This window comes from Bos javanicus, chromosome 21 (genome assembly GCF_032452875.1).
Source record: "Bos javanicus breed banteng chromosome 21, ARS-OSU_banteng_1.0, whole genome shotgun sequence".
Classification (NCBI taxonomy): Eukaryota; Metazoa; Chordata; class Mammalia; order Artiodactyla; family Bovidae; genus Bos; species Bos javanicus.
Window position 1 is genome coordinate 31,816,589 of NC_083888.1, and position 12,617 is coordinate 31,829,205.

Below are 12,617 nucleotides of genomic sequence, written 5' to 3' on the forward strand. Positions count from 1 at the left end.
ATCTCACACAGCAAACCTGCAGCCCTCTGAGCTCTGGGGGAAAGCTGAAGGCCTTCACTTGCCCTTCTATGCCTGGTTTTCTCAGTTCAGGGAGGGAATGAACTGAAAACAAGTCCAGGTCAGCAGGGAGGAGCATCTGAGAAGGCATACCTCCTGCGAGTTAAGATGTAACCATGTCCGTCGCACGTCAGTGTGGAGAGAAGCTGAAAAGACAAGAGCTTGTCTGCTTTTACTGGATATGAAAATGAATTTATTTACACAGTAACATGATGCCACAGAGAACACAGCAAAGTACCACAGCAAACCAAAGGGCGGCGCCACCTGGTGACAGAGGGGACCTTTCGTTGATAGGTTTCTACAACTCTAAAATATGTTAAGTAGAGAGGTGAGGCTCCAGGAAAGAACAAAAGAAACAAGATTTTCAAAAAGCGAGCATGGGCAGAGCCAGTGGGGAATGAAAGAGAGAGCGGAACGAGGACTGCCATGATTCAAATCACTGAGAAGGACAAGACCTTGCTTCTGCCCTCATCTCATACCAAAATGCCCGGCGTATCAACAGAAAAATCCTGTCCCGGTGTGTTCGCATGTAACACCTTTTAAAACTGCTAAGGGAAGGGATAACCAAGTAGTTATTTGGAGCAAGTTTCCTGAAGCAGTGTGGTTTATCTTTCAAAAATGCTACCCTGAAGCCATAGGGCTGGTTCAACATTCAAGTTATCGGGAGCGCGGACACACACACTTTCCACACACTACACGGGCAAAGTGGATTTTCCATAATATAATATTTGTAGCAAAATATATGACTCTGTACTTCTGCTAGGTTAAAAAATGTCCGACCTCTTCTGAGTCCCTGAAACTTTCTTGATTTAAAAAATAAAAGTGGAGGCAAATGGATGGGGAAAAGTGAGAAGCTGGAATAAACGCGGCGGCGTGGGAAACACCTGACGGGAGGTCCCGGATGCAAGCCCCTGCAGCCCGCCCGGGGTAAAAGGGGAAAAGCTTCTGCAGTGGCTGACGCAAGAACCTACTCTAATTTCAAACAGCTGCGGAGAGGGGGTGTTTAACAGCTGTATAGCACCTTGTACTTTCTGGGCACTTATATTAAATGGTGGTGATGATGAGTGGTGAACACCTCGGTTTACAAAAAATACTAGATTTTTAAAAAGAAATTTCCCAAGAGTTTTTTTTTTTAAACAAACCTATTGAAACTACCACATCTCTTAAAAAAAAAAAAAAACACCTCAGCTTTCAGTATTACAGGGATATGATGTTCCCAAGCTGAAGTTTGGGTGATTGTCACAATCATGTCAATGGGAGAGGGGATAGTTCTTTCTCCTGAAATGCTGGGGAATTTATAATCTGCCCAAGGTTTTCCTTAGCATCATCTTCCCCACCCCCCACCCCAATACACAAAATGGACTTGTTTTAAAAAAAATAGGTGCTTTTTTGAGGATGGTTTACTTGATCAGTGGAATACCTGGATGTGGGAATGCATGTGAATTCTCTTCCCATGGCGTCTGTCATAACTCAGCCTCATCACCTAAAAAACATCAGGACAAAGAGGCTTGGTTTCTTTGGTATAATCTCTGTCTAGCATCCTGCACAGCACCACTCGTGGCCTCCCTAATGGCGTCGGTTTGGTCCGTGGAACCCCGTTTGGTGCTGCCCTCAGCACAGGCTGCAGCACGCACTGCAGCGACAGTGGCACTTGGATTTTCTTGGCACAGCACTTTGGGCCTTTGAGAATATGGGCTTCAATGAGGTAAAACTAGCCACCTGCTTTCACGGGCAGCCATCCTGTTCACTCATTAGGCTGAACCAGAATTTTTACTTCTTGTCAGCTAGTAAGGGGAATAAAAAAACCCTGTCAGAGTTAGCCCAGGAAGTCAAGTTACTCCCTGCCCATCCCAATTTCTGGAACTAACCCATATTTTCTTTCAGATCACTGCTGGTAACATCTAGGGAAAACTCCTATCAGCAAAACTAAGTCAGGTAATTTCCTAGCACCAAAGTATTCTTAATTCGAATGTGGGAAGTGGACTGCAATCCTTCTATGCCCTACTGTTTAGTAGGCCCCAAAGATCTTTCATGGATATTTTATAATGCTAGAGACTAAAATACAATTTTAAGTAGTCTAATTCCCAGGATTATCATTAATATTTCCAGAGGCTCAGATCTCTTGGTTTAGAGTTTTCAAAGTTCACAAACTTGGACTGAGTTTGGGAGCACAACTGGCCCCCAGTGACAGTGAAAGGCTACTCAGACCCTTAAAATTCTAACCAACAGATTTCACTTCTGGGCCCTCAACATCAGTCGATTAGGGAATGTGAGTGCTGTGCTCCCCTGTCTATCTCAGCTGGTTTATCTTCTGAGGGCAAAACTTAAAACCCACTGCCATATTCCTGGCTTCCAGTTCTGACTTAGCCTGTGGGTCGGTGGGCGTCCTTCACCATTCTTTTGTTGTTGATGCCATGGGTTGCAACTGCTCTTTCCACCATCTTGCTGTTATTCTTGATGAATCAGCTCCTTGGCATCATGCTAGTGCACCAAGGGCTCTCCTCAGGCGAGCAAGGGAGCCCTTTCACAGCCCCCTGCCTTCCTGTGGAACATCTAATTCCTTTCCTCCCAGACGAGGTTAGCACGCTAACAAGGCACTCTGCTGTACATTCAGTCTTGGTCTTGGCTACTCCAGCCATTGTCCTGTTTACCTAAAAGTGTACAAGAGATTATTCTTGCTCGTGTGGCTTAAGGAAAAGTTCCAATAGCGGCTTAATTGTTCAAATTCTCAATATACATGGAAGAATCTATAGTACAGACTTCAAAAGAAGAGAAAAAATCCAATCTGTATTGAAGACAATAACTTGATGTTACTTGAGAAAATTTAAAGTGCTATACTAGTCACAATTCAAAACTCATATATATATATATATATATAATATGTATAAATATGTATGTCCGTGTCTGAGGGCAGGATTTCTTTGCAGTTGATGAATGAATTCAAAGTTTCTGCTACAATTAAAATGGAAATGCAAAATATTTGTGTTAATATGAGACTGAATTTCATCATTTTGGAAAAATATTTGGAGGACCATCTGACAATACCTCTTGCCTAGAAATAGGGTTATCTTGCCTATTCCATTCTCACCTGTAACACTTTCGTCCTTCCCCACCTTACGTCCTTTGGCCCTCACTCAGAGAACTATTAATCTAGCCACCCATCTCAGAGCAGCCCGAGTCCCTTCCTGACTAGCTGGCATTCATCTTTTGCCCTTAACACTTCCGACTATGAAAACAGTACTAAACACAGCTAATGTGAAAAGGTGCTCGGTTTGCCAGTGCTATAAGATAATGGTAGTGGAGGGTGTCCGTGCTTATAATACTATCGAGTTAAAATGAAGAAGACTGGATCCAAGTCAAAACAGAAACAGGAGGGAAAAAGGAGGGTGGTGGTGTTGAAGGATACCTAGAAAAGCAATAAAGGGACCAGGAAACATTCTTCATTAAATATGAAACTGCACTAAATAGTCAACATTCAAATTCACACGGGCAAGGCAGCATGAGAGTGACATTGAGAAAGCGTCTCAATGTGCAAACCGTGGAGAGCAGGCTGCTAGGGGGGTGTGCTGGCTGACAGGGTTGTGGTCTGTGCACTGCCACCTCAGTGTATAACTGGGCAGGGGGTTATGTGCACGTGGGTTAGCTAAGGGCAACCTACTAAAGCCTGCTAGGCAAAGTGGGGCCAGGTTGCAGGACACCGAGAGAGCGCAGAGTGCTGGCCTGCAGCGGCGCGCCCATCCTGCGGCCGTTCCTAGGGGCAGAGCCTTGCACTCTGGAGGAGGAGGAGGAGGAGACAAGACTCTCCTACACAGAGGAGACAAGACTCTGTGTGGGCCGACCAGCTCTCTTCCCTGGAAATCCTGAACTGCTGGCCGGGAGGACAGGGGAATCCTCCAGATGGGCCTCACGGCTCCCATTCACTTAAAAAAGAAGAAAATGAAGCAAAGAAGAGCACAATAAAATACATTCTTCTCCTTTCTTGATCCTCTTTGATATAGGTGAATCACATGAAAGGTGGTTAATAATGTTAAAAGTTTAGAAATTACCAAAAGGCCACTAACGTGCTATCTAAATAATACTGCACAATCAGGCTTGGCTTTAACAAGCTCTGCACCGGCTGATGCGGGGCCCAGGGCCGTCTTGCCCACCAGGCAGAGGATGTGTCTATCAACCCTGCCACAGGTTGCTCCCCCAGAGGCCTGGCCTCTGCTTCCAGCGGGCATGTGCACACACACGGGTATACACGTGTACACACACTCACTCTGTCTGAGTGACTCTTGGGATTCCAAAGTTGAAGTAAACAGAACAGATACTCACAGTTTTGAATAACACACACACACACACACACACACACACACACACACACACACACTGGGTGGGGGTGGAAGGGACACTCATCTCAGCGCAAATATGTGCCAAGGGAAGAAGGGGAGGGTTTCTGTGGATATTGCTTCAGGTGAAGTTGCAACATAAACACTGTATATACAGCTAAAAAAAATACATACAAAAATTGCACATGTATCCGTAGGAGGGGTGCACAGACCCCAGGCAGGGTGCTCTCGGCACCCACCTTGGCAATCCAGACTCCTGATGAACTGCCCTCAGTGCTGTTTCTGAGTCACCGGGAGCAATGTGCCTGTGCAGCTGGGAGGCAGTCTCTCTAGACAATGTGGGCATTGCGAGGTGGAGGTCAGCGCTCTCATCAGTGGCCTTCTCCCCTTCCTCTGCCTTCTGGCCATCCTAATAGCCAGCCACACCGTGCCCTTGAGGGAGATGTTACGGCTCAACGGACAGCCATTTCCATGCAGAGCTGTTGTCTACAGCATTTGGTAGACTAGTTAACACTGGCTGCTGGTAGAAGGAGGCTGGCCAATTACGGCTCAGGGGAAAACTGTGATCTGGGTACTGGTAGCCCTGGTTGCCAACGCTGACAGGTCTGACAGTAATCAAAGAACGGTCCTTTAAACTCTGTTCCCCTGATGGCCCCTAGAGAACTGCACGTGCAGGAACACCATCTCCTTGGGTCCTGCCAGTTATTTGTAAGGTCTGAACTGCACTCTGCCCTGCTGGGGCCCTGGTGACACCACCTTGGGTCAGCTCTGTCATGGGCTGATAAACCCAAACTTCACTGGCAAGTGGGGACAGAACCGAGGTGAAGGAGATTCAGGCAGTGGCAGCACAAGGGGAGACTTAGGGCTGTCCTCCATACAGTGTGCACACTTACTGATAATGGAAACCAAATGGGTGCATGACCCTAAGGATGGATTCTCTCCCCTTGTCCTTCTACCATCTGCGAGAACAAAGGATGTAATTCCCGGAACCAAAACTGGGCTGATGCTAAGGATGGCAGTTCTGCCTGGTAAGAGAGCCCATTATTGATCCTTTAAAGGAGAAGAGTCTGTTGTGAAAGTTTAGTAGATGATGGTAAGTACTGGTTAAATCTGTCTATTGCTAGTGAGAATAAACACACGGTGTTAAAAAGACAGGTGATACTCAGAGTTCTGGAGGAACTGGACCCAGCTCATGGAGTTCAAACCAGAGGAGCTGTCCCTTCAAGGATGCATCTTCATATTTCCTGCACTTGGGGACAGTTGGGGCGGAAGGTGTTCCCATGAATGGCAGCTGCACATTTGAGCGGCTGACTTTCCCTAATGTTAAGATGGACTCAGCGACTCACTGGACTTGGATGGGGATGGAAGGCTTGTCTCTCCTCTTTCCTTGAATTCTATATGAGTACCAGGAAGGGGAAGTGTGTGGGCAACTTGAAGAAGGTGACACATGAAGTAAGACCAGTGACTGGGACCTGTTAACGGGGCTGCAGGATTCTCACCACACAGCTGAGAGAGTCTGGAGTGGCAAAAGCCAGATACTGAGCACAAAGCCAGTCCTCCAGGGTGACGCCACCCTCCCGGTCCAGGGACTTCTCGGCAAACTTGATCATGAGCAGTGTGCGCTTGATGTCCAGCCAGTTCTGGAGCAGGGTGTTCCTGTGAGCGGGGCTGGGGGAGGCGGTGAAAGTCTGGAAGAGATCTTCCCGGGGGCCCCAGAGCAGACACTGGAGGATGCCTTTGGCATCTGAAATGAGGATCCGCTCAGAAGGGTTGGGATTTAGGAGGCAGCTGGCCAGCTGCTGCAGGCCCCGGGAATAGGGGGAGCGGAGCGGGATGCGGGGCAGGTCAGCCCGAGTGTACTCCTTCTCCTTCAGCTCTGGGTTCTCATCAAAAGGGTTGGGCAGGTGCAGCATCTCGTAGATGAGGATGCCTGTCTGGAACTCATCGCACTTTTTATATTGTGTGGCTGTGATGATCTCTGGGGCGAGTCGGGACTGATCCCGGAGGATCTCAGGATCTACCAAATGGCTCTTCTGCTTGGCCTGGGAGAAGTTGCTGACGATGAGCCTCGTGGGACAGGACGGGGTGGGGCTGGGTTCTGCAGGCCCCAGGCCTTGGGTGGGCCCCCCCGGCTGGTAGTGGACGAGCAGCAGGTTCTCCAGACGCAGATCGCAGTGGGTGACGTGGTAGGGTTTGAGGTGCTCCAGGCCCGAGCACAGCTGCAGAAGCAGCAGACACACTTGCCTCTCGTATGCATCCGGGCTTTTCCCATGCTGTGCCAGGGAGTCTCGCACGAAGTCGGCCACTGTGAGACAGGGAACCTCTCTGGTGATGACCACAACGTGGCTTCTCTGCTTCCTGCTGACGGCTGCCTGGCTTTCTTTGTGGGACGACTCTGCTTCGGAGCCCAGGTCTGGGCCCTTCCCATCAGCTTCTCCTTTCACCTCTTCCGTTGCTTCCATGCCATCCTCTTCCTCTTCGGCAGCGTCGGGATCCTCCCAGGGAAGCAGGCGCTTAGGAACTTCAGCAAGGAAGTGACCACAGTCCTGCTGGATGTTAAAGTGGACAGCCAGACTCTGCCGGATAGCCAAGCTGTGATAATATTGCTGCGATTCTTTAGCTTTGCTCTTACAGATCTGAAGGAAGAAAGCAAAGAACACAATTTAAAATGCACACTATCATTTAACAAGGCTCATGATTTGTGAAGAGGGGTTAACTAGAAGATGTCTGGGGTAGCGAGAGCAACAGTGCTGCAGTGAGGCAGAAAGGGTTTTGGTGACCCTGTGTTGAGTGACAAGAAACAGTGTCTTCATGCTTAACCCATCATGTGTATTATCTCTAGTCCTTATGTGTGTGTGTGTGCTAAGTCGCTTCAGTTGTGTCCGAATCTTTGCGACCCTATGGACTGTAGCCCACCAGGCTCCTCTGTTCATGGGATTCTCCAGGAAAGAATACTGGAGTGGGTTGCCATGCCCTCCTCCAGGGAATCTTCCCCACCCAAGGATCAAACTTGCCTCTCCTGCAGCTACTGCATTGCAGGTGGACTCTTTAGCGCTGAGCCAACAGGGAAGCCCTCTAGTCCTTACACTGACTCTTTAAAGTAGGCTGTGTGTGTGTGCATGGTCAGTTGCCCAGTCATATCCAACTCTTTATGACTCCATGGACTGTAGCCTGCCAGGCTCCTCTGTCTATGGAATTATCCAGGCAAGAATACTGGAGTGGGTTGCCATTTCCTTCTCCAGGGGATCTTCCCAACACAGGGATCAAACCTGAGTCTCCTGCATTGCAGGCAGATTCTTTACTGCTGAGCCATCTGGGAAGCCCAAAGTAGGCTGAGGACTTAAGAATTTAAAAAACAAAACCAAAAAACACAAACACAGGGCCACTAGTTTGCAAACCTAAGTCTGCCCGACACCAGATTCCTCCTTCCACTCTATCTTGCCCCTCATCTAGAAAAGTGAAAAACAAAAAGTCATTTTCCATTTATGCTTTCTTTCTGTGGAGTTTTATAGCCCAGACTTACACAGCAGCTCAATAAATAGCTTATAACATAGGCCAGAATACCTTATATCACTGGTCAGGAGACTGACATAGAATTGACCAGGTAAACTATGAGTCTTCCTAACTTTTCAGTGAGTGTCATTGTGGTGGTCACAACTCAGGCACTCATGGGTCATGGGCAGGGTAAAGAAGAAAGTTTGAGAGAATCGTTGGTCTCATCTAGTTGGAGCAAAACCAGCATTTCAGTGGCAGAAGTCTAGGTTTTATATTTTCTCTCTCTCTTTTTTTTGAACAATAATCTGTACCCAGGTTTTATGACTTAACAACATGTCTTAAAACTGTTCCATAGACAGCATACTATTAATAGTTTTTTAATTTTTTTTATTTTTTATAGCTACATACATTCCAGTGTATTCCAATGGACATACAAGAAGAGTTCAGTTACCCCTCTCTACTGGCAGACATTCAGGTCCTTTCCAGCCACAGACAATGTTGCAGTGAAAAGCCTTTTACATCCCCATATTGCTTGTGTATGAGGATACCTGTAGGATAAGTTTCCAGAAGGGGAAGTGCTGAGTCAAACCCCTTTGTATTTAGGTATTGTATAAATACCTCATCTGTATTTAGATGTTTGATAAATGTTACCAAATTGCCTCTATCAAGTTGAGTCAGTTTACACATCAGCAGTGGTGCAGGGGGGTGGGGGTGGGCGGAGGGGGGGATGCTTGTTCTCTTCCTGTTCTTGCCAGCGTATCATGTTTACAAGCTTTACCTCTGCTGATCTGATAAGTGAAGAAAAGTATCTTTGGAGATACTATTTTTAATGAGTTATTGAGCACCTCGTCACATCTTTAAGGGTCCACTGCAATTTCCCCCTTTTCATTACCATTAACTGTTTCTTCATGAAGTGAAGTGAAGTGAAAGTTGCTCAGTCGTGTCTGACTCTTTGCGACACCATGGACTATACAGTCCATGGAATTTTCCAGGCCAGCACACTGGATTGGGTAGCCTTTCCCTTCTCCAGAGGTTCTTCCCAACCCTGGGATTGAACCCAGGTCTCCTGCATTGCAGGCGGATTCTTTACCAACTGAGCTATGAGGGAAGATCCCTATTTCTTCATATCCTTTGCCTATTTTCCTCCATTTGAGTCACTGGTGGTTCATTTCATTAAAAAAAAAAATTAATGCTTTACAATGGTGTATTAATTTTTGCTGTACAATGAAGTGAATCAGCTGTATATATACATATGTCCCCTCCCTGTTGGACCTCCCTCCCCCCAGTCCCTCTATCCCACCCTTCTAGATCATCATAGAGCACTGAGCTGAGCTCCCCGTGCTTTGTAGCAGCTTCCCACTAGCTATTAATTTTACACACAGTAGTGTATATTATTGGACTTCCCTCATGGCTCAGACGGAGAAGGCAATGGCACCCCACTCCAGTACTCTTGTCTGGAAAATCCCATGGACTGGAGCCTATCAGGCTCCTCCATCCACGGGGTCACTAAGAGTCGGGCACGACTAAGTGACTTCACTTTCACGCATTAGAGAAGGAAATGGCAACCCACTCCAGTATTCTTGCCTGGAGAATCCCAGGGACAGAGGAGCCTAATGGGCTGTGGTCTATGGGGTCACACAGAGTCGGACACGACTTAAGCGACTTAGCAGCAGCAGCAGCAGCATGGCTCAGATAGTAAAGAAACTGCCTGCAATGCAGGAGACCTAGGTTTGATCCCTGGGTTGGGAATATCCCCTGAAGAAGGGAATGGCTACCCACTCAGGATTCTTGTCTGGAAAATTCCATGGACAGAGGACCCTGGCAGGTTATAGCCCATGGGGTTACAAAGAGTCAAACATGACTGAATGTATATTATATGTTAATCTTAACTTCCAATTTGTCCCACCTGTCCCTTTCCCCCCTGTGTCCACATGTCTGTTTTCTATATCTGTATCTATTCCTGCCCTGAAAATAGTTTCATCTATATCATTTTTCTATTGTTTCTCAGGTGGCTCAGTGGTAAAGAATCCACCGGCAATTCAAGAGACCTGGGTTTCATCCCTGGGTCAGGAAGATCCCCTGGAGAAAGAAATGACAATCTGCTCCAATATTCTTGTCTGGGAAATCCCATGGATAGAGGAGCCTGGTGGGCTACAGCAAATGGGGTCACAAAAGAGCTGGACGTGACTTAGTGACTAAACAACAATATCATTTTTCTAGATTCCACATATATGTGTTAATATATAATATTTGCTTTTTTTCTTTCTGATTTCTTCACTCTGTATGGCAGACTCTAGGTCCATCCACATCTCTACAAATGACCCAACTCTGTTCCTTTTTATGGCTGAGTAATATTCCATTGTAGATATGCACCACATCTTCTTTATCCAGTCATCTGTCACTGGACACTTAGGTTGTTCCCACGCCCTGGCTATTGTAAACAGTGCTGCAACGCTATCTACACTGAATGCTGGGGTAGATAAAAGATACACAAACAATAAATGCTAGAGAGGATGTGAAGAAAAGAGAACCCTCTTGCACTGTTGGTGGGAATGTAAACTGACACAGTCACCGTGGAGAACAGTAGGGAGGTCCTTTAAAAACTAAAAACAGAACTACCATACGACCCAGCAAGGACGCCGCTGAGCATAAACCGAGACAACCATGCTTCAAAATGACATGTGTACATTTTGTCTTAACAGGCCAATATTCAAGCAATAAGGCCTCTCAAAAGAATCTTATTAAGTGGTTATGGATCAAGGAAGAGTTTTTTGAACAAAAACATTAGCCAAGAGTTCTACATCCTAAAACAACTATTGTATTTCCAGTCTTAAAGGGTTAGAAAAGCAATAAATAAATAAAAATCACCCCTAAAAGGATTATCCTCATGATACGATATGAGAAGCTGACAACGGAAGGCTGAGTCTCCGACACTATTCATAGATTGTAACAGCCTGGTCCGGATAGCTCCTCCACGACCCTGGGAACCAAGAACAAACTCGCCACTTTTCCTCCTTGGCGGGAGCACGCTGCTGCACCTCACAGACACCAAAGCCTCCCAGCAACAGGTGCTCTGCAGTGTCTACAGTTTGCTCGTTTATTGTGGTGACACAGAAAAGCAAATTTGGAAAAGCTTTTCTGGCCTTCTCTATTTACAAAGAAAAATGTACATTTTGTTAGGAGGATGCTGATGGATGCTCGGTTCTGGGAAGCAGCAGGCTCTGATTTCCATCAAAATAGATGCTTTGAAAAAAGGAGTCCTGGTAAAGGAGTCTGAAGGAGAGGAACATCCCTCTCTCTTTTATTGTATTTATACATATTTATTACAGTGGTCAATCACACACACACACACACACACACACACACACACACACACAAGCACACATACACGCACACATGAGAGAGAGATGTGAAAAAAAGTTTCTTTGTCTTCTACCACGAACTTCATCAGTTTTTGGCATTTCTTCTTTATGCAAACTTCTGGTCTTGAAATAGAGATATCCCCAGGCTGAGTTCAAGTTCAAACATACATCTTTCAGAAAGCATTATCTTTGGAAAGCTTTCCAAGTCTCAGCACATGCAGTATAATGTATAATCCTGATGCTCATCAATCGCAACATGAATTCTCTCTATACTGTGCCGTTGGCAATATTTCATATTTATATGTCACTAGGCATTTAAAGCCTTACACTAGCCATCATGTAGTTGTGTGGGAGTTAGATCTAGGACACGACACATTCCAGTTTTAATAATTTGCTCAATATCACATTGCCCACTAGAATGGAAGTTCAAAGGTCCCAACTCCTCAGCCTTTGAAAAGCCAGTCAAATACCACTGAGTTTGGCTGAATGACACTGTAGTTAAACTCTGTCACCCTATAGAAGGGAAACTTGCCAAGGACTTGAAAGGCCTAGCATTTAGCCCCGCTACCAGCTGTGTAACCTTGGTCATTTCTCTTAATTTCTTTGGGTCCCAGTCTTTCTAAGTAAAAGAGACAATATAAAGAATACCGAAACCTGCTTCATAGGGCAGGTGTGAGAATCAAATGAGATCAAGTAGGCACAGCATAATTGTAAACTACTGCTGCTGTGCTGTCCTGTGCTTAGTCGCTCAGTTGTGTCTGACTCTTTGCGACCCCATGGACTGTAGTCCGCCAGGCTCCTCTGTCCATGGGGTTCTCCAGGCAAGAATACTGGAGTGGGTTGCCATGCCCTCCTCCAGGGGATCTTCCCAACCCAGGGATCAAACCCAGGTCTCCCTCATTGCAGGCGGATTCTTTACTGTCTGAGTCATCAGGGAAACCCCTGTAAACTACTAAACTGTACAAATGTAACATTCATAATGACTAAAACAATGACAACTTGTAAATGTTAAAAAGCGATGCATTATAGAATCCTCACATTTTTTCTGGAGAAGGCAATGGCACCCTACTCCATTACTTTTGCCTGGGAAATCCCACACACCAGAGGAGCCTGGTAGGCTGCAGTCCATGGAGTCTCGAAGAGTAGGACATGACTGAGCGACTTCACTTTCACTTTCACGCATTGGAGAAGGAAATGGCAACCTACTCCAGTGTTCTTGCCTGGAGAATCCCAGGGACGGGGGAGCCTGGTGGGCTGCCGTCTATGGGATCATACAGAGTTGGACACCACTGAAGTGACTTAGCAGCAGCAGCAGCCCATTTTTTCAGAGAGCAAGACAGAAAATGTCATCTTTCTTTGGGGTCTGAGAGCT

The 12,617-nt window shown here is 46.4% G+C and overlaps 1 protein-coding gene across 18 annotated transcripts in view; it reads right to left on the bottom strand.

The window, feature by feature from the left end:
• Nucleotides 1–227: 227 nt before the first annotated feature.
• The window catches only part of PEAK1 (pseudopodium enriched atypical kinase 1), a 313,439-nt gene continuing 301,049 nt past the window's right edge, over nucleotides 228–12,617 (bottom strand). For all 18 annotated transcript variants that reach the window (XM_061394757.1, XM_061394739.1, XM_061394745.1 and 15 more), the window contains one exon: nucleotides 228–7,024. In XM_061394757.1, coding sequence (XP_061250741.1) covers nucleotides 5,864–7,024 — 1,161 coding nt within the window. In that variant the 3' untranslated portion in view covers nucleotides 228–5,863. The remainder of the gene's footprint in view (nucleotides 7,025–12,617) is intronic.